At 44.2% G+C, this 22,449-nt stretch overlaps 1 protein-coding gene across 1 annotated transcript; it reads left to right on the top strand.

Moving 5' to 3' along the window:
• Positions 1-751: 751 nt before the first annotated feature.
• On the top strand, positions 752-16,383 carry PFDN5 (prefoldin subunit 5). Its single transcript, XM_056555294.1, has 6 exons — positions 752-909; positions 8,374-8,476; positions 8,567-8,598; positions 9,732-9,806; positions 11,212-11,317; positions 16,059-16,383. The coding sequence occupies exons 1-6, from the start codon at positions 838-840 to the stop codon at positions 16,127-16,129; spliced, it is 459 nt and encodes a 152-aa protein (XP_056411269.1). The 5' UTR covers positions 752-837; the 3' UTR covers positions 16,130-16,383.
• The last annotated feature ends 6,066 nt before the right edge of the window (positions 16,384-22,449 follow it).

The raw sequence follows: 22,449 nt of genomic DNA, 5'->3' as shown, positions 1-22,449 counted from the left end.
AAGTCCGCCCCATTGATGGAATACTGCAGGTCAAAATAACATCCCCAATCCGAAAGATAGAGGATAAGTTATAGATCGCGGGGGTCCAACCGCTGAGACGCCAACGCCCCCCCAATATATCCTATAGAGATACATGAAGGGGGCATTTCAGCCGCCACATCATGCTGGGGACCCTCCCTTCATGCCGACTGCTGGGGCCCAGTACATGAGATCACAGGGGGTCCAAGCGGTCAGACTCCTCGCGGTCTATCACTTATTCCCTATGGCAGTGGTTTTCAACCTGCGGACCTCCAGATGTTGAAAAACTACAACTCCCAGCATGCCCGGCCATTGGCTGTCCGGGCATGCTGGGAGTTGTAGTTTTGAAACATCTGGAGGTCCGCAGGTTGAATACCACTGCCCTATGGGATAAGTGATAGAAAGCTGTCTGGGCAAGCTGGGAGTTGTAGTTTTGCAGCACACGACCAGGAATTAAATTACACACTAACCCAGTGTTTCCCAACCAGTGTGCCTCCAGTTGTTGAACTACAACTCCCAGCATGCCCAGACAGCCGAAGGCACGCTGGTTAGAAAACACTGTGGTAGAAGCTGTCATGGAGTTACTGGAGTAAGGGTGAACCCCAGTCTACCGTACAGTCACCACCTCTCTATGAGCTCTCATCCACATGTACCGCTATTCTAGGAGTAACACGGACGCATGCGCATTACGGCCCCAAGCTAAAGCGTTACCATAGAGAGCAACGCGGGCTCCAGAGCGGTCTCCAGGACCGGAAGTCCAGCAAGAGGCGCTCCAACCGTTACGTGAGCGCCGCAAGGAAGAGCCCTTCCTCCTCCAAGATGGCGCAGACTGTGAACATTACAGATCTGTCTCTGCAGCAGCTCGAGGGACTGAAGAGTCAGCTGGATCAGGTGAATGGCGCATGTCCGGTGGTGTGAGGACTCGGCATGGTGGTAGCTCCTCCAGCACGGGCGGCTTTCTCACCGTTGTATATCAGGAGCTCGCCGGCAGCTACACCCTGTCCAGCTTATACCCCAGAACAGTGACTCGCCTGACATGCTGGGAGATGTAGTTCTTCAGCAGCACCAGACCCACAGATTGCAGGAGGAGATCACGTGGTATGGGTGATGGGGTTATAGCTGTAGGATTGTCTTGAGCTGTCATCCCTGTACTTCCTTCACTGGCCAAAGGGGGTGCTGTGATTGCCCTGCCTATTACAGTAGAATCTCCCAATAGTGGACACTCATGGGGAATAAAAATGTGCCCCCTATTGGGGGGGGGGGAAAGGCTTAAAAATCTTCCTAAATGACAGAATACTATACTGTACTCACTTATCAAACACAATAAGAAGCAATATTACAGTATAATCACCCAGTGCTGTTTAATCATCACTTATCCCCTCCCTATCATTTCATTTCATTACTTTCTGCACCACATCTTTTACCCTTAATCCCCCATGTGCCATTTCATTCCCCCTTCATTACCCTCTGTGTAAATTCATCGCCCCCCTCTTTATGAAGTGCCACAAGGGGTTAAAGGGGGAAGAAAATGGCACAGGGGTGATGAATTTGTACAGAGGGTAGTGAAGGGGGAATTAAATAGCACAGGGGGGGGGGGGGATCAAGAGGAAATTATTTGGCACAGGGGGTAGTAAAGGGTGGATGATTTGACACAAGGGGAATAAAGTGACACGGGGGATGAATGATGTGGCCGGTGGATGTACAGAAGCAGCAGAGCACTGTTTATACATCGGTCTTCTGCCTCTCTGCAGGGGGTGCAGCAGGGGCCTGGGCCCCTTACTGGGGTATTGGCTGTACCTCCTGATTGCGGCCCTGTGTACAAGGTAGGGCCGGCACATAAGCCTGGTTGTCCCCAGTGGGAGTGTTTTGTGACCTTTTGGGTGTGTCCGCGTCTGCTATTGGGAATGTCCCCTATTTGGAGGGTGCAAATATATTAAGTCTTATGGGACTCTGTCGGGGAAGTAAAAACTGCCCGCTATAGGATGTGTCCGGTAAGGGAGATTTTACTGTACTCCGGTGGTCAGTGGGGCACAGTATAACTGCAAGTACAGCTCTCATACAATACATGGTGTTATTACTGTATTGCACTGTGCTGGAATTACCTCTGCCAGGGCCTAATAGTTCTTATAGTTATTGATGGCAGTGCCAACAGAGCCGCGTATAGCACATGGTAAAGTATGTGCACTGCCGTTCCACCGAAATATGAGCTCCAGGAGTGATCAGATTCCAGATCAGAGGTTTCCCGTAAGATGCCTTTGGCTGTCCTGGCATGTTGGGTGTTGTAGTTCTGCAACAGCTGGAGGCACCCTAGTTGGGAAACACTGTCCTTTTCACACCCACTGTCTGCTATATGGATATATGCGTGTATGTATGTATGTGTATGTATATATATATATATACACACACACACACACACACACACACACACACACACACACCTCTGAAGAAAGAAGCACAACCAAAGGGTGCAGCGGGTCCAATCGCAGCCCGGGTCACTTGCATCAGTAGTGATACACAGCAAAGTAAAGCGTCCCGCAGCGCTCCAAGGTAGTGAACAAAAAGGTTTATTTCCTCATGGTAGGATATGTTTCGACCATCATCACAGTCTTTTTCAAGCATACAAAGTAATACAAACCTCCCATATTATTTATATGTGGTACAATCGAAAAAACAATTTAGTGCTCATTAAATAAAATCTTGCAATAATTTGAATACACACATATGTACATATGAAATATAAAGAATGATCGGTGGTTTGCAGTGCACTGTAGTGTTCCATCGAGAAAAGTGCTCTATACAGTATATACATATTGACCAATGCTGGATACAGTGTTCACAATATAGACACTATGTCTAGCACCTGCACATTGTCTTGTATCCTACCATGGGGAAATAAACCTTTTTGTTTATTACCTTGGAGTGCTGTGAGACGCTTTACTTTGCTATATACATATTCCACATGTAATTCTACCTTTCTTAAAGGGGTATTCCAAGTTAAAATCTACAGGATAGGGGATAAGTGTCAGGTGGTAGGAGGTCCGACTGCTGGGACCTCCATGATCTCCATAACAGGGCCCTAGTTATTTAGGAATCGAGCGGCAAGTTAGGCTGCTTTCACACTATAAAAATTCATCCGTAACAAACGTCTGTCAGAAAAGCCATGTTAAATGGCCGTTTAACAATCCCATTCAAGTCTATGGGATTTTTTTATTATACGTTAAGACCCGTTATAGTCCGTCATGAATAACGGGTGTTAGTTGTGGCGGGAGAAATAACGGCACATGCGCAAATTTTTCTTCCGTCACAAGAAACGGATAAATTAACGGCCGTTATTTTTAACATTGAAGTCTATGACAAACAGATGAGCCTTTATGTAATCCGTTTGCACCTGCATTATAATATCCGTTATTACTTCTGAATATGCTCAGAAGAGGTGACATCAGGAGACTCCTGCAGTGCTGAGGGACTTCTACTACTCCCATCATGGAACAGACTTGTTTCCATGATTGGAGTAGTAATTCCCTGGCTGCGGGAGTCTGCTGGTGGCTGGGGATGCTACATTAGTATTTGTACTACTACCCCCATCATGGAACATACTCTGTTCAATGATGGGAGTTGTAGTACAGGGGCTGAGGGATTGATCACACCGGGTTTCACTTCTGACATCCGATCAGAAGTTATTAAGCAGGGGAGTGGGCGGCATGCTCTGCAACCCTGCGATGTACAGTGTGTTTTAATTTTTGAATTCCCCGCGGGGAGCCCTGAATGGCCGGTACTGAGGAGCCAATCTGGGCTCTCAGAGGGAGATTTAAAATTGAACATTGTGAATAGCAGGGGCTATATCTATATTAAAAGCTCTGTGGGGGCAAGATATATAGCCCCCCAGCACATTTATTATATTCCCCCCGCAGTGCATTAATAAATATATATCCCCCACCGGCGCATTAGTAAATATATATATCCCCCGCCAGCGCAAGTATAATGTACTCTCACAGTGCTGCCATCTATATACATGTCACCTCTGTGCTGTGAATGAAAAGCATTCTAGCAGTGGCTGATAGAAATACTGATAGTTGCTGATAGAAATACTTTTCATTAATGTGCCGGCAGGGGAAATATATTTATTAACCCCTTAAGGACTCAGCCCATTTTGGCCTTAAGGACTCAGACAATTTAATTTTCACGTTTTCATTTTTTCCTCCTCGCCTTCTAAAAATCATAACTTTTATATTTTCATCCACAGACTAGTATGAGGGCTTGTTTTTTGCGCGACCAGTTGTCCTTTGTAATGACATCACTCATTATATCATAAAATGTATGGCGCAACCAAAAAACACTATTTTTGTGGGGAAATTAAAACGAAAAACGCAATTTTGCTAATTTTGGAAGGTTTTGTTTTCACGCCGTACAATTTATGGTAAAAATTACGTGTGTTCTTTATTCTGAGGGTCAGTACGATTAAAATGATACCCATTATTACATTTATATTATTGTTGCGCTTAAAAAAAATCACAAACTTTTTAACCAAATTAGTACGTTTATAATCCCTTTATTTTGATGACCTATAACTTTTTTATTTTTCCGTATAAGTGGCGGTATGGGGGCTCATTTTTTGCGCCATGATCTGTACTTTTTTTTGATACCACATTTGCATATAAAAAACTTTTTATACATTTTTTTATAATTTTTTTTTTAATAAAATGTATTAAAAAAGTAGGAATTTTGGACTTTTTTTTTCCGTTCACGCCGTTCACCGTACGGGATCATTAACATTTTATTTTAATAGTTCGGACATTTACGCACGCGGCAATACCAAATATGTCTATAAAAAATGTTTTTTTACGCTTTTTGGGGGTAAAATAGGAAAAAACGGACGTTTTACTTTTTTATTGGGGGAGGGGATTTTTCACATTTTTTTTACTTTTACTTATACATTTTTTTACATTTTTTTTTACACTTGATTGCCATGATTGCTAATACTGATCTGTTCTATGTATAGGACATAGAACAGATCAGTGTTTTCGGTCATCTTCTGCTCTGGTCTGCTCGATCACAGACCAGAGCAGGAGACGCCGGGAGCCGGACGGAGGCAGGAGAGGGGACCTCCGTCCGGCGTTCTGAATGATCGGATCCCCGCAGCAGCGCTGCGGGCGATCCGATCGTTCATTTACATCGCGAACTGCCGCAGATGCCGGGATCTGTATTGATCCCGGCACCTGAGGGGTTAATGGCGGACGCCCGCGAGATCGCGGGCGTCGGCCATTGCCGGCGGGTCCCTGGCTGCGATCAGCAGCCGGGATCAGCCGCGCATGACACGGGCATCGCTCCGATACCCGCGGTTATGCACAGGACGTAAATGTACGTCCTGGTGCGTTAAGTACCACCTCACCAGGACGTACATTTACGTCCTGCGTCCTTAAGGGGTTAATGCACCGGTGGGGGGTATATCTTCATCAATGCGCTGCGGAGGGCATAATATAAAGGTGCTGGGCGGCTAGATATATAGGCTATATGTTGCCTCCCCACCCCCCTGCAGCGCTATATATCTTGCCCCCACAGCACTTTTAATATACATATGGCCCCCTGATACTCACAATGTAAATTTTTTTTATCTCCCGCTGGGAGCCCTGATTGGCTCCTTAGTACCAGCCACTCAGGGCTCCCCGCGGGGGATTCCAAAATGAAAGTTAAAACACACTGATACATCGGAGGGTTGCCAAGCTTGCCGCCCGCTCCCCTGCTTAATAACTTCAGATCGCATCGGGTCTCAGAAGTGAAACTCGGTGCAATCACTCCCTCAGCCCCTGTACTACAACCCCCATCATGGAACAGACTGTTCCATGATAGGGGTAGTAGTACAAACACTAATGTAACCTCCCCAGCTGTCTGCAGACTCCCGCAGCTGCGGAATTACTACTCCCATCATGGAAACAAGTCTGTTCCATGATGGGAGTAGTAGTAGTCCAGGCTGTGGGAGTCTGTAGGCAGAGGTGTTACGGCCATACGTGAGGGATGATATAACCGGTCTTAACGGATGAATATTTAATAATCCGTTAGCACCCGTTATTTCACATCCATTTTTACACAGAAAACGGACGTTTAATAACAGATGAATGCTCATAGTGTGAACCCAGCCTAACACATGCATGCCACCGCCCCTTACATTGTCTTTTGGAGCTGCTGAAGAGTGGTGTTCTGTACTAGTTTCACTTTGACAACTCCATAGACAATGAATAGAGCAGCGTTACACCCCTCGCCACTCCATTCATAACAAAGACTTTGGCTCCCTTCTGAAGATCGTAGGTGTTCCAGCAGTTAGACCTCCTACTATGTGACACTTATCCTCTATCCCAGCCGTTGGCTGTCCGGGCATGCTGGGAGTTGTAGTTTTACAACATCTGGAGGTCCGCAGGTTAAAGACCACTGCTCTATCCTGTGGATGAGTCTTTTGAGTTGGAATTCGTCTTTACCTGCCTCTGCAGAATAAATCACTCGGCTTCCCAGCGATATGAGCTGCTTAGGAGCCTTGAGTTGCAGGAGATTTTTTTATTTAAATTTTTTTTTTTACATTATTTAAGAGAAATTCTTCATTCATATGATTAAAGAACCAAATGATTTGTAGCAGCAAAATGCCACTGAAAAATGTAATTATAAATATTCATGTATTAAAAAAAAATCTCAGTGGCCAAGATTTATCAATGCTTGAAGCCAAAACTGTCTGGTTTTGCCCATAACATCCAACCACAGCTCAGCTTTCATATCCTACAAGCTCTGGTACAATGAAAGCTGAGCTGTGATCGGTTGTTATGAGATAAATCTGTCAAATCCATTGAAATTAAAGGGATACTCCGAAGGGAAAACATTTGAATCAACTGGTGCCAGAAAGTTAAACAGATTTGTAAATTACTTCTATTTGAAAATCTTAATCCTTCCAGTACTTATCAGCTGATGTATACTCTAGAGGAAGTTGCATAGTTTTTTTTTCCTGTTTGACCACAGTGCTCTCTGCCGCCACCTCTGTCTGTGTCAGGAACTGTCCAGAGCATAAGCAAATCCCCATAGTGAACCTCTCCTGCTCTGTACAGTTCCTAACATGGACAGAGGTGTCAGCAGAGAGCACTGTTGTCAGACTGGAAAGAACTACACAACTTCCTCTATAGTATACAGCATCTGATACTTCATGGTACTGGAAGGATTAAGATTTAAAAAAAAAAAAAAAAAAAATTACAAATATGTTTAACTTTCTGTCACCAGTTGTTTTAATTATTTTTTCATACATAGTATACATAGTCATATCATATTCGCCCTCCGGTATACATCACCATTCTGCCTGTATGCAAACATATCCCCCTAATGCAGGCTACTTATCTGATGTGAAAATAGACATTTTTTAACAAGAGGCTTTTTAAGATCAGCTGGGAACCCCTGCGGTCTCTCCTGCAGCACCCTGTGTCATCTGCTGCACTGATGACGGGCGATACAGGGGCCAAGGTTTCCTGATGTCACGGCCCCATCCCTTGGTGACCCCACCCCCTCAATACAAGTTTATGGGAGTGGGCGTGACAGTCGCCACGTCTCCTCCCATAGACTTGTTTTGAGGGAGCGAGCCGTGACGTCTCGAGGGGGCGGGGAGGGGGGGGCTTCGTCGCGTCACGATCCTCTGGACCCTGTGGTGCCAGTCATCAGGCACAGAGCGAAGTTCGCTCTGTGCAGCAGATAACAGGAGGTGCTGCAGGAGAGATCGAGGGGGTTCCCAGTGGCAGGTCCCTCGCAATCAGACATCTTATCCCCCCTATTCTTTGGATAAGGGATAAGATTCTAGGGGAAGAGTACCCCTTTAATTGGCTACAGTGGAGTAAGTCGGGTTTCCAGCATGGTGTCTGGCAATTTAACAGACAAGATAGCTCTGCGTGCAGCAATGTTCAGTGCAGATGTGAATATGGCCTACATCTGGGGTGATTAGACATGTGGAGCATTAGGGTGGCTTTGCTGTCCATAACTCTTCTATGATTGCTTAGTAAGGAGGTGTACACAGGCAGACACATGGTTGATGTCACATGGATCTGCCTTACTCCATTCTGCGCTGTCTGGACTCTAAAAATAGAGATGAGCAGAAGTTTAGGCTACAGCTTCCCCCTATGTCATATAACTTGTACTGCAGTAGTGAATGGAGCATTGCTGTAAGGCTATTGGTGAAAAACTCCACACCTAGAGCATGCTGTGTTTTGTGATAACCACCACTGATCCAAACAATGCACTAAGAAAAACGCATTGCACCCCTTTTTTAATATAATATCACTGTAAAGGGGGCGGGTGAGTAATTCTGAATTTCTTCTAACTTTTTTTACATTGTAGGAAGTGGAGTTCCTGTCCTCCTCCATTGCCCAGCTGAAAGTGGTGCAGACTAAGTATGTAGAGGCCAAGGAATGTCTTAGTGTGTTACATAAGAGCAATGAAGGTAAGTGACCAGCACACCATCTAGCCTTTTATTGGTTACATTGTTCCCTTCTAATGTCACTAACTTGCTATATATCTTTTTGCTGGACAGGGAAACAAGTGCTTGTTCCTCTGACAAGTTCTGTATCCTTTTGATTGTGGACTTGGAAAATGGGAGAATTTGAGTACCCCCCCCCCTTCCTCCTCCAACAGCCTCTTCGATTAATCCAAATAGGCATATTCTGGAATTTTTGGAAAATCAAATGCTAATGTAACATGAACATTTGTTTTCTAAATGTGAAGTGAAAAGGGAAGAAACTTTGTAGTCTTTATTAAAAATGTTTAAAGGGATTCTCCACCATAAGGTGATTTTAGTACGTACCTGGCAGACAGTAATGGACATGCTTAGGAAGTATCTGCGCTTGTCTTGGGGCTAAATAGCTATGTTGTGAGATTACCAGAACACTGTGGTTAGCTTTTTGTGAACTGGTATTTCCTGTTTGAATTTTCTTTTTTTGACTACAAATCCCACAATTCCATTTTCCTCCCTCCCACACATCAGCCACCCCACCCATTGAAACACAAATGAGCTGCATCCATTCAAAAGACCTGTGGTGTTCGATCAGGGTGCCTACAGCTGTTGCAATAGTTGCAGATTGATCTCTCTCCCACCAAGCGATCGCTCCACCCATTGAAGCAGACAGGCTCCCTGTCATCAGCTGACTAGTGATGTCAGGTCTCAGCAGCATTGCAACCTGGGAAAAATCTGACAAGTCATTTTGTATGCTGGTAAGAATAAATAGTGGGGTGAAAATCACAGAAGAATTGTGAGAAAACCGTCACACACAGGTACAGACACTATATTATGAACTACACTAACTTTACAGCCACTGTAGCATAGTCAAAAAAAAAAAAAAATCCTGGAATACCCCTTTAACCATTTAGCTCCTATCTGTCATACTTCCTGCTATGTCAGTGTAAAGGTTTCTATACACTTAAGTAAAACTTGGCAACATTATTCATGCTTGGTGTAAAAAGTGGCATCATTTTGCATGCCGAGTGAGTGGGACGGGGCCGCTCCCACACACCAAATTGACTAGCAGGCCTAAATTGCAGTGGAAATCTACACCAGCTCAGCACTGTTGTACATTTTTGAGGTACCAGTCAGTTTTTTTAAATGCCAGTCTTGGTAAATCCCCCCCCCCCCTAATGAGTATTAGGACCTTCCTACCGACAGATTGACACTGTATATATTTCTTAACTGTACCCTCCTGCAGATGTATGTGCCTGGTACACTCAGCGATGTATCCAATGTGCTAATAGATGTGGGGACTGGATATTATGTGGAGAAGGTAAGAGGTTTTCATTATCCACTAGCTGTAGATAGTTATGGCAGCCTGTGGATAGCCACCTGAGAATTTGTTATTGCAAAGAATATAGCAACTCTGTGCAATACTGAATAACTTGTTTGGCGCCTTCTAGACTATGATTTCTGTTCTGTGTATCTTCTTTTTCCCATCTGTTCTGCTTTCTATGTTAGCACCAAATAAACTGCCTTTTTATTAAGGATCGACCGATTATCAGTATGGCCGATATTATCGGCCGATAATCACTATTTTGGGCATTATCGGTATCGGCAATTACCTTGCCGATAATGCCCCGCACCGCGACCGCCCCACCGCACCGTGTCTCACCCCCCACCGTAGTGCTGGGCGGTATACCGGTATGAACCGGATATCGTTTTTTTGGTTCTCCCACGGTATGGATTTTTGCCCATACCGCTATATCGGTCAGGCCCCTCCCCCACCCTCCGAGTCAATAAAAAAAATTTAACTTACCCGTAATGGGGGTGGTCCGGCCCATCCATCCTTCCTGTAGTGTCCGGCGGCATTCCGGGTGGAGGGTGAACCGGTCCGGGCTGTCATTCTTCTCCGGGGGTCCTCTTCTCCACTCCGGGCAGGCTCCGGCCTAGTACGCTGCATAGACACCGCTACGCTGTGACGTCAGGTGCGTCGCTGCGCAGCAGCGTTACTAGGCCGGAGCCTGCCCGGAGTGGAGAAGAGGACCCCCGGAGAAGGAGGACAGCCCGGACCGGTTCACCCTCCACCCGGAATGCCGCCGGACACTACAGGAAGGATGGATGGCCCGGACCACCCTTCCCGGACGGTCCCTGCAGCAACTGGGAAGGTGAGTCAGGGTTCTGGGATGGACAGGGGTCTGTATAATATACTATACCTACAGTAGGCCCTCCAGCTGTTGCAAAACTACAACGCCCAGCATGCCCGGACAGCCAACGGCTGCTGGGAGTAGTAGTTTTGCAACAGCTGGAGGCACCCCTAGGCGCGGCAGGGGGAGCGGTGGCGGTGATAGGTCTCAGGACCCCCGGACAGGCAGGGGGAGAGAAGCGGGTGGCGGCGGCGGTCTATGGCACCGCAAAAGCCACTGCAGTGCATTGATTTAAAGCGCCCGCTTTAAATCAATGATCTGCAGCGGTGTCGCGGGGGGATAAATAGCCGATAACTTATACCGGAATATCGTTATAAGTTATTGGCTATCGGCCCTACCCTCCACTGAATATCGGTATCGGCCCTAAAAAAAACGATATCTGTCGATCCCTACTTTTTATGGTTTTAATTCAAACCTGGGCTAGTTTTGATTTCTAATCTTTCTGAAGGAAGGCGCTGTCCTCGTCCGTCTTTTTATCTTTTTTACTCATGCTTTCTATGTTTTCTTTGTCACATCTTAATCTCTGTCTAGACTGCGGATAATGCCAAAGATTTCTTCAAGAGGAAGATTGATTTCCTTACGAAGCAAATTGAGAAGATTCAGCCTGCGCTACAGGAAAAACACGCTATGAAACAAGGTGAGGCCATGTTTTATATTGCACTAGGGCAGTGGTCTCCAACCTGCGGACCTCCAGATGTTGCAAAACTACAACTCCCAGCATGCCCAGACAGCCAACGGCTGTCCGGGCATGCTGGGAGTTGTAGTTTTGCAACATCTGGAGGTCCGCAGGTTGGAAACCACTGCACTAGGGTAATGACGTATATATAAAGTTTGCAGATCAGGAATATGAACTGCAGGTAAACCTTTGCCCGTAAAGTCAGTGTATTAAATGTTTTATCTCTTTTTACCTAAGGGCATCTATATGATACATTAAAGGGGTATTCCAGGCAAAAACTTTTTTTATATATATCTACTGGCTCCGGAAAGTTAAACAGATTTGTAAATTACTTCTATTAAAAAAAATCTTAATCCTTCAAATAGTTATTAGCTTCTGAAGTTGAGTTGCTGTTTTCTGTCTAACTGCTTTCTGATGACTCGCGTCCCGGGAGCTGTGCAGTTCCTATGGGGATATTTTCCCATCATGCACAGCTCCCGGGACGTGACATCATTGAGCAGTTAGACAGAAAACTTCAGAAGCTAATAACTATTGAAAGGATTAAGATTTTTAAATAGAAGTAATTTACAAATCTGTTTAACTTTCCGGAGCCAGTTGATATATATAAAAAAAAATTTTGCCTGGAATACCCCTTTAAAGCTGGCTATCAAGCTGATCTTAGATTACCAAGTTTAACAGGGGGCCCTAAAATATATCTTCTGTCTGCAGTAAGGTCCCCTCTGCAGGCAGAAAAAATAGGGGAGATTTATGAAACCAGTGTTGATGAAAAGTTGACCAGTTGCCCATAGCAACCAATCAGATTGCTCCTTTCATTTTTCACAGGCTTTTTTAATAAATGAAAGAAGCGATCTGCTTGGTTGCTATGGGCAACTGGTCAACTTTTCTCTCCATAGGTTGTGATAAATCTCCCCTATTATTTCATAATTTAACCCCTTAAAGACTTAGGACGTACCTGTACGTCCTAAGCCCGCTCCCGGTGTTAAAAACGGGGTCACGCCGTGACCCCGCATCACACCAGGTCGGTCCCGGCTGCTAATCATAGCCGGGACCCTGGGCTAACAGCGCGCGGCATCGATCTTTGTGCCGCGCGCTGTTAACCCTTCAGACGCGGCGATCAAAGTTGACTGCCGCGTGTGAAAGTAAATGCTTCCCGGCAGCTCAGTCGGGCTGATTGGGACATCGCGATGTTCCGATCAGCTGGGACGCAGGCGAAGGTCTCCTTACCTGTGTCCGCGGCGTCCGATCAGGGTTTGATTGCTCCAAGCCTGAACTACAGGCTTGAGCAATCGAGCCCCTATCTGACTGATCCGTGCAGGGATCAGCATAGGAGATCAGTGTGTGCCGTGCTATAGCTCCCATATAGCTGAAAAAAAGTGAAAAAAAAAAGTTAAAGGTCATTTAACCCCTTCCCTAATAAAAGTTCAAATCACCCCCTTTTCCCATAAAAAAAAAAAAAAAAAAAAAAACCCTGTGTAAATAAAAATAAACATGTGGTATCGCCGCGTGCGTAAATGTCCGAACTATAAGGGAATGTTCACACTGAGGGTTTGGAGAGGAATTTCTGCGAGTAATTCTGCTTGTTTATTCCTCTCCAAATCATTCAGCAGTGAAAAACCCATAGCATGTAATGAAAATTCTGCTCCTTCACACTGAGGAATTTCCGCTAGCGGAATTCCGTCACTGAATTCCGTTCCTCATGAAGAATGTACATGTTCATTCTTCATGCGGAATTCGCGTCATAACTCTATAGAAGTCGATGAAAAAAACTTTTTTCAGGCCGCCACACTTCCGCGCGGAATTGCAGCGGAATTGCCACTGAAATTGCGCGGAATTCGCACAAAAAATAAATAAATTACAATGCCTTCTATGCTGCGCTGAACTCCGCACTGATTTCTGTGTGGAATCAGCGCTGAATTCCACGCCGAGTCCAAGCAGAAAAAAACTCATTTCTGAGCGGATTTGTTCGCCGCAAATTCCGCTCAGATATTTGTCAGTGTGAACGTACCCTAAAAATATATCATTAATTAAACCGCACGGTCAATGGCGTGCGGGCAAAAAAATTAAAAAGTCCAAAATAACGTATTTTTGGTCGCTTTTTATATCATGAAAAAATGAATAAAAGGCGATCAAAAAGTCCGATCAGTACAAAAATTATACCGCTAAAAACTTCAGATCACAGCGCAAAAAATAAGCCCTCATACCGCCCTGTACGTGGGAAAATAAAAAACGTTATAGGGGTCAGAAGATGACAATTTTAAACGTATAAATTTTCCTGCATGTAGTTATGATTTTTTCCAGAAGTGCGACAAAATCAAACCTATATAAGTAGGGTATCATTTTAACCGTATGGACCTACAGAATAATAAGGTGTCATTTTTACTGAAAAACTTACTGCGTAGAAACGGAAGCCCCCAAATTTACAAAATGGCGTTTTTTCTTCAATTTCGTCGCACAATGATTTTTTTTTTTCCATTTCGCTGTAGATTTTTGGGTAAAATGACTGATGTCACTGCAAAGTAGAATTGGTGGCGCAAAAAATAAGCCATCATATGGATTTGTAGGTGCAAAATTTAAAGGGGTATGATTTTTAAATGTGAGGAGGAAAAAACGAAAGTGCAAAAACCGAAAACCCCTCAGTCCTTAAGGGGTTAAAGAAAACTTGTCATAGCTATCTGAACCACAAGTCCTCATCCCACCCCTGATCTCTCACAATACAAGAACAAATCTATCAATCAAGGCTGGTGGGGCAATGCACCAGGGACCACCTCAATGACTTGTGGTTCAGGCAGCATGAAAGCCATGCTGTCCTATCTGAGGGCCATTTGTTACTTATATCTTTTCATGTGTGAAGGAAAGCAGAGAATTTGGAGCTGTGTATCAGAATAACAGAGCATTGGTGAAATGTATTGGCATATTTCTTTGCACTTTGTATAAAAAGTGGTTGTTCAGTGAAAATGTATCCTATGTGCCCAGACTGCATAATAAAGGAAAATTAATCTTTTACTCGCTTCCTTTGTATCTCCTGGTATTGGTGCTCAGTCTCAGCTGCTGCATCACTTCACAGAGCTGCAGATGCCAAGTCACATCTCTGCTAAGCTAATCAGTGACTTGCTGCGGCCAGTGATTGGCTTGTTTTGTTTTACAGCCTAGGCCTACAGGTTAACAAAAAAAATTTCCATTGGAAAACCCATAAAATAACTATTTAGTATGAACATGCAGATCTACATACTAGAGCAGTGGTTCTTAACCTGGGTTTGATCGAACCTCAGGGGTTCGGTGAGTCAGTCCCGAGGGTTCGGTGGGGGAGGTCGCAACAGGACAGGCCAACCAAGCAATTGCTTGGGGCCCCGAACAGAGCCGGTGTTTGCCTGTCCTGTAGCGACGGGGCAATTCCAACCATCACTATTAACTCCCTGCGGCCCCGCGTTTAGTTTAAAAATGCAGGCCCGCCGGGGCATCACTCACGTCCCGTGCATGCGCCCATGGAAACGAAGGTGCCGAGGATAGAGAAGGAGGAGGACGCGAGCTGGCCAGCTTGGTAAGTGACCAGCGGCACGTCATCTTCGGTGCTCCGACCACTGGTCCCGAGACCTACTGCTATAGCCGGAGCGGTGGTCGGATCACTGAAGTGGGCAGTACACAGGCATACAGCCTCCAGCCATACACTGTATATAGCTGGAGGCTGTATGTCTGTGGGGAAACACTGCCTACATCAGTGGTCTTCAACCTGTGGACCTCCAGATGTTGCAAAACTACAACTCCCAGCATGCCTAGACAGCCGTTGGCTGTCTGGGCATGCTGGGAGTTGTAGTTTTGCAACATATGGATGTCCGCAGGTTGAAGACCACTGGCCTACATAATGTGGGGGAACACTGCCTGTCTAATGTGGGGGGGAACATTGCCTGTGCCTAATGTGGGGGGGGGGGCACTGCCTGTGCCTAATGTGGGGGGGGGGGGGACACTGCCTGTGCCTAATGTGGGGGGGGGGGGAACACTGCCTGTGCCTAATGTGGGGGGGGGGGAACACTGCCTGTGCCTAATGTGGGGGGGGGAACACTGCCTGTGCCTAATGTGGGGGGGGGAACACTGCCTGTGCCTAATGTGGGGGGGGGGGGGGAACACTGCCTGTGCCTAATGTGGGGGGGAGAACACTGCCTGTGCCTAATGTGGGGGGAACACTGCCATTGTTGCGAAAATGACATGAGAGTGGCACTTGCCAAGGTAAAGCCGCGCATTTCTGAACTGGTCTCTGAAGACAACAGAAGTCACACTGATTTGCAGTAAATATTCATTATGTTTTTGTGTGAAAATCATGTTTTCATGGTTTTGTTCTTTGTTATTTAATGGTTTTGTTCATTTTGTGCACCTATGTATAAATATATACTTAAATATATACCTCCTATGTTTTGAGTTTGAAAAAATCATTTTATTTTTCCAATTAAGAATTAATTCCAGTTAATGCGCATATGAAACTGGTGGGGTTCAGTACCTCCAACAAGGTTAGGAACCACTGTATTAGACCCTTCCACATTATATGTGTGTGCATGCCTAGTCCCAATAATTTGGGGCTGAAAAAAAAATTTCCCTAGTGAGTACAGGGTGTGTCAGGGAAATAGTCACAAGGGTTAAGAATCTGTACTATTTCTGTGATGTCTTTTATGTGTAGTGCAGCCTTTAACCACCCTTACGTTTCTCTCCACAGCGGTCATGGAAATGATGAGTATAAAAATCCAGCAGTTGACATCAGCTCAAGCAGGGACTTCCAAGGCCTAGTCTACAGAGAACGCCCCCCCCCCCCCCCAAAGTTTCTCTTCACAGCAGATCCTACAACATCCTTCTGCCGTGAACCCTGGCCATTTCTGCCAATGCAGTAAACCCCTTCACTACAGCCGACACCAGCCGAGCGTCGCCTCAAAGACTGTGTGTGACAGTTCTACTGCTTCCTCAGCCAAGGGGTTAATTTATTCAGATTTTTTTTGTTTTATTCTTATTTTGTATTTGAAAGACATAAAGGCATCAAAACTGAATGAAGCGAATGATGTCTTTATTTGGGCTTCAGTGGTTCACCTTGACTGTTCAGCTTCTGTAAGATCGTAGATCTCCACGGTTTCCAGGAGGTACTTGTAGGTTTCTACAAGAATTAGTGGTAAAGATGTTTAGGAGGTAAAAGACGGCTAAATCATTACTCCAAATTAAATTACACCCACCTGCACCGAATGTGCAGTAACTTCTTTCCAAATTGGAACACCACATATGAGTCCTTTGTATGTGAAAATAATTTAGCTAGAGTTGGAGAATGTTTACACAGCAAATAGCCACCTGGTTTGTGCAGTGGAAACCACACTGATTTCCACAACTTAAAGGGGTACTCCAGCCCTAGACATCTTATCCCCTATCCAAAATATAGGGGATAATATGTCTGATTGCTGGGGACCCCCGCGATCTCCCTGCTGCACCCGGCATTCGTTTAGAGCATCTGGTGCAGCGCCGGAGGCTCGTGACATCACGGCCATGACCCCTCAATGCAAGTCTATGGGAGGGGGCGTGACAGCCGTCATGCCCCCTCCCATAGACTTGCATTGAGGGGGCATGGCTGTGATGTCACGAGCGGGGCGTGACGTGCACTGGATGTCAGGGATGCTGCAGCCAAGATCCTTTGGATAGGGGATAAGATGTCTAGGGGAGGAGTACCCCTTTAAGCCACACAGTGTTATTGTCTGAGACCCCCATTCCCATTGATCAAGTCCCAAAAAAGAAATTACGTCACTTCTGTTCTACGTGATATGCACTGAAGCAAAAGGTAATTTTTGGGAATTGACTAGACGCAACAGGCTAAGTGGTGGTGTTGTTTTTTTAAGTGTGGTGTGGGGTGGGAAATATACCTAAAGTACAGGTAAGTGGTAGCCATAAAGGAACTGCATCAGCCACAATACACCTTCAGGCCATAACTTAAAGGGGTTATCCAGGAAAAAAAACTTTTTTTTTATATATCAACTGGGCCCCAGAAAGTTAAACAGATTTGTAAATTACTTCTATTAAAAAATCTTTAATCCTTTCAGTACTTATGAGCTGATGAAGTTGAGTTGTTCTTTTCTGTCTAAGTGCTCTCTGATAACACGTGTCTTGGGAACCGCCCAGTTTAGAAGTAAATCCCCATAGCAAACCTTTTCTACTCTGTGCAGTTCCCGAGACAAGCAGAGATGTCAGCAGAGAGCACTGTTGCCAGACAGAAAACAACAACTCAACTTCAGCAGCTGATAATTATTGAAAGGATTAAGATTTTTTAATAGAAGTAATTTACAAATCTGTTTAACTTTCTGGAGCCAGTTGATATAAAAAAAGTTTTTTCCTGGAATACCCCTTTAACTTTTCGGGAATAATGACACCTTATCTTTATTCTGTAGGTCAATACGATTACAGGAGATCTGTAGTGCTCTGAACTTTATCCCCTATCCAAAGGATAGGGGATAAGTTTTTGATCGCGGGGGGTCCAAGCGCTGGGGCACCCCACGATCTCCTGTACGGGGCCGCGGCAATGTACAGGAAAGGGTGCGTTCCGTCCATGCATGGGATTCATGGAGGGGCGTGCCGGCTGCCGTGTCATGCGGGAACGGAACGCACCCTTTACTGTACATTGCCGCGGCCCCATACAGGAGATCGCGGGGGGCCCCAGTGCTCGGACCCCCGCGATCGAAAACCTATCCCCTATCTTTCGGATAGGGGATAAAGTTCAGAGCACTACAGATCTCCTTTAAAATGATACCCAATTTATATGGGTCTGATTTTTGTTTTACTTCTGTTACAAATTTTTGCGCAAAAAGTAAATTTTTTATGTTTTTCTTCTGACCCCTATAACTTTAAATTTTCAGTATACGGGGATGTGTGAGGGCTTATTTTTTGTGCCTGTGATTTCTAGTTTCTATTGATATCATTTTGTTTTGATGGAACTTTTGATCGCTTTTTATATATACAATTTTGTACTTCAGTATTTTTTTACATATAAGCCATTGACCGTGCAGTTTAATAAACATATATATTTTTTTAAGTTTGGACAATTAAGCACATGGCATAAACATACCACGTTTGTTTTATTTTTTTTACATTTTTTTTTATGGGAAAAGGGGGTGATTCAAACTTTTATCAGGGAAGGGTTAATTCACATTAACTTTTTTATATTTTTTTATTTTTTTTTACTTTTAGGCTGTTTACCTTTTTTTTTTTTTTTTTGGGGGGGAGGGGGAATTCTGTTGCATGCTGTTTTTTCAGCCAAAAAATGCTGCAGCCAGATGTTAGCTGTAAATAAATGAGAAATCACTATTCTTTTTCCACTTTGCGTTTTTCAGTTTGGCGTTTTTTTTTTTTTTTATCCTTTTGGCGTTTCGTAGGCTACCATTAAAAAAAAATATATTAAAGATACAGCAGTGATGGAAAAAATTATATTTACATTTTTTTTATCTTTATTATAACAATTTTTATTTTAAACAGGGATCAATTTATGTGGGCAGGCAGGGCACTATAAAAATTTAGCAGACAATAAGTGTAGTGTGTGTTTTCCCTTAATTTTTTTTTTTTTTTTTTTGCAGTACTACTACTCCCAGCATGAAACACACTGTTGACAGATCTCCCATGTCACTTCTGACACCCGTTGCGATCCTCCTGTATAATGTATAGATGCAGCCGGCCGCACTTCTATGGTCCCCTGCACTGATGTGTATATATACACCAATTCATATTTCCCACACAGAGCTGTGATTGGCCAGATGGTTCTAGCCAATGACAACTCTGTGCGGGAAATCTGAATAGGGTATATATACGTCAGTGCAGGGGACCATAGAATGGCAGCCGGCCGCATCTATACATTATACAGGAGGATCATAGCTGGTGTCAGGCGTGACACCTGTTCCGATCTGTCTATTAATGCAGGTACTACAACTCCCAGCATGGAGCAGTGTGCTCTCCATGTTGGGAACAGTAGTACCTTCAGTTAAGGACAGATCACAGCGGGTATCACTCCTGACACCAGCTGGGATCATTCTTCATCCCTGCTCCTTCCAAGGCACATAAAAACCCACATGCTCCAAGCTGCCACAGATCCCAGCCATTAACTATGACAACTGAGCCCTAATACAACTGTATGTGATGGGATTGCACCTTTATTGGTAAACCTAGCATTTTCGGCATATGTAAGTTGTGTCCTCCATGGAACGTATATGTCAACAACCTATTCAAATGGGATACATACAGACACAGGCCCTGCTGATTGTAATAGTCTTAATATTTTTAGCTAGTGACCATGCCTGGGTAATTTCCTGAACATATACGTGTTTTCACAATCACTTAAAAGCATGGTGTGCTGTGCGTATGTGTCTGGGTAAATGTATCCGGAAATGACCTGAGCAAAGTCCCTAGCTATAGAAACATACAAGGTGCAGGAGGAACCACAGCTCGCCTGTCTGCAGTTTATGGATCCGTGTACACTGGGGAAATATATTGAGGAATCCATTCCAAAGGGTCTGGCTGAGCACATATCAAACCACTTCTCTGGCGGCAGAAGACTGAATATGTTTCATCTTTGTTGGAAGTTCTACTACAGAGCTTCAGATGTGTGAACTAAGCTGCGGAATTCCCATTGAGATCAATAAGAGGCGTGCAAGCGGAATCTACGCAGAATTTCCGAGGAATAAACGGGGCCTCATGGGAGCTTCCAATGGATGGAGGTCTATAGAAAGCAGAGTAGTAATGGTAATAACATAGGGGGAGATTTATCAAAACCTGTGCAGAGGAAGAGTGGTGCAGTTGCCCATAGCAACCAATCAGATTGCTTCTTTCATTTTCCACAGGCCTCTGTGGAAAATAATTATTATTACCATTAAAAGTAGTAGCAGTCAGACGCCCGCGACCAGACATTTATCCCCTATCCTGTGGAGAGAGAATAAGACATGGGTGCTAGAATGTCCACATTGTGCTAAAATCAGTCCCTAGCTGACTAATTCAGTTCCATTAAAGTCAATGCGGCTCGTGCATTTGTATCCTTAGCATCTCATTTTGCTGATGTAGCACATTATAGTGCTAATGTGAACCAGACCTGATATGTATATCATGATAGCAGTAGTATATGGGCAGGGCTCAAGTCCTGCACTTTTTCCACAGCAGGAACACTGTTCCCATTAACAGCAGTACTGCAGGACCATCCCTTATGTGGAAGAGTTCCCACACTTTTTTTTTTCCAGGACTTGACCCCTGGATATGGGGAAAGCAGTAGTCTAAGGATGTGATTATAGCAGTAATATTAGGATGTGAGGATAGCAGTAGTATTAGGATATGAGAATAGCAGTAATCTAAGGATGTGATTATAGCAGTAATATTAGGATGTGAGGATAGCAGTAGTATTAGGATATGAGAATAGCAGTAGTCTAAGGATGTGAGGATAGCAGTAGTATTAGGATAGCAGTAGTATTAGGATATGACTAGTATTAGGATAGCAGTAGTATTAGGATGTGAGAATAGCAGTAGTATTAGGATGTGAGAATAGCAGTAGTATTAGGATATGAGGATAGCAGTAGTATTAGGATGTGAGAATAGCAGTAGTCTATGGATGTGAGAATAGCAGTAGTATTAGGATGTGAGGATAGCAGTAGTATTAGGATAGCAGAAGTATTAGGATGTGAGAATAGCAGTAGTATTAGGATGTGAGAATAGCAGTAGTATTAGGATAGCAGTAGTATTAGGATATGAGGATAGCAGTAGTCTAAGCATGCGAGGATAGCAGTAGTATTAGGATGTGAGAATAGCAGTAGTATTAGGATGTGAGAATAGCAGTAGTATTAGGATGTGAGGATAGCAGTAGTATTAGGATGTGAGGATAGCAGTAGTATTAGGATAGCAGTAGTATTAGGATGTGAGGATAGCAGTAGTCTATGGATGTGAGAATAGCAGTAGTATTAGGATATGAGGATAGCAGTAGTCTATGGATATGAGAATAGCAGTAGTATTAGGATATGAGGATAGCAGTAGTATTAGGATATGAGGATAGCAGTAGTATATGGATATGGGCAGGGCTCAAGTCCTGCAGGAACGTGTGGGAACTGAGTCCTGCACTTTTTCCACAGCAGGAACACTGTTCCCATTAGCAGGAGTACTGCAGGACCATCCCTTATGTGGAAGAGTTCCCACACTTTTTTTTTTCCAGCACTTGACCCCTGGATATGGGGAAAGCAGTAGTCTAAGGAGGTGATTATAGCAGTAATCTAAGGATGTGATTATAGCAGTAGTATTAGGATAGCAGTAGTATTAGGATGTGAGGATAGCAGTAGTATTAGGATGTGAGGATAGCAGTAGTCTATGGATATGTGAATAGCAGTAGTATTAGGATGTGAGGATAGCAGTAGTCTATGGATATGTGAATAGCAGTAGTATTAGGATGTGAGGATAGCAGTAGTATTAGGATGTGAGGATAGCAGTAGTCTATGGATATGTGAATAGCAGTAGTATTAGGATGTGAAGATAGCAGTAGTATTAGGATAGCAGTAGTATTAGGATGTGAGGATAGCAGTAGTCTATGGATATGAGAATAGCAGTAGTATTAGGATGTGAGGATAGCAGTAGTCTATGGATGTGAGGATAGCAGTAGTATATGGATGTGAGGATAGCAGTAGTATTAGGATGTGAGGATAGCAGTAGTCTATGGATATGTGAATAACAGTAGTATTAGGATGTGAAGATAGCAGTAGTATTAGGATATGAGGATAGCAGTAGTCTATGGATATGAGAATAGCAGTAGTATTAGGATATGAGGATAGCAGTAGTATTAGGATGTGAGGATAGCAGTAGTCTATGGATATGTGAATAGCAGTAGTATTAGGATGTGAAGATAGCAGTAGTATTAGGATAGCAGTAGTCTATGGATGTGAGGATAGCAGTAGTATTAGGATAGCAGTAGTATTAGGATGTGAGGATAGCAGTAGTCTATGGATATGAGAATAGCAGTAGAAGGATAGCAGTAGTATAACAGAAAAGCAGTCACTTCCCATCAGGTTACACTGACACTCCTCACTGTACCGAGTGCTACTATGGGCAGAATCCCTGACTATCCA

The sequence above is a fragment of the Hyla sarda genome, chromosome 2 (genome assembly GCF_029499605.1).
Source record: "Hyla sarda isolate aHylSar1 chromosome 2, aHylSar1.hap1, whole genome shotgun sequence".
Classification (NCBI taxonomy): Eukaryota; Metazoa; Chordata; class Amphibia; order Anura; family Hylidae; genus Hyla; species Hyla sarda.
Note: the sequence above shows the minus strand (reverse complement) of the source record. Positions and strands in the feature narration are given on the sequence as shown.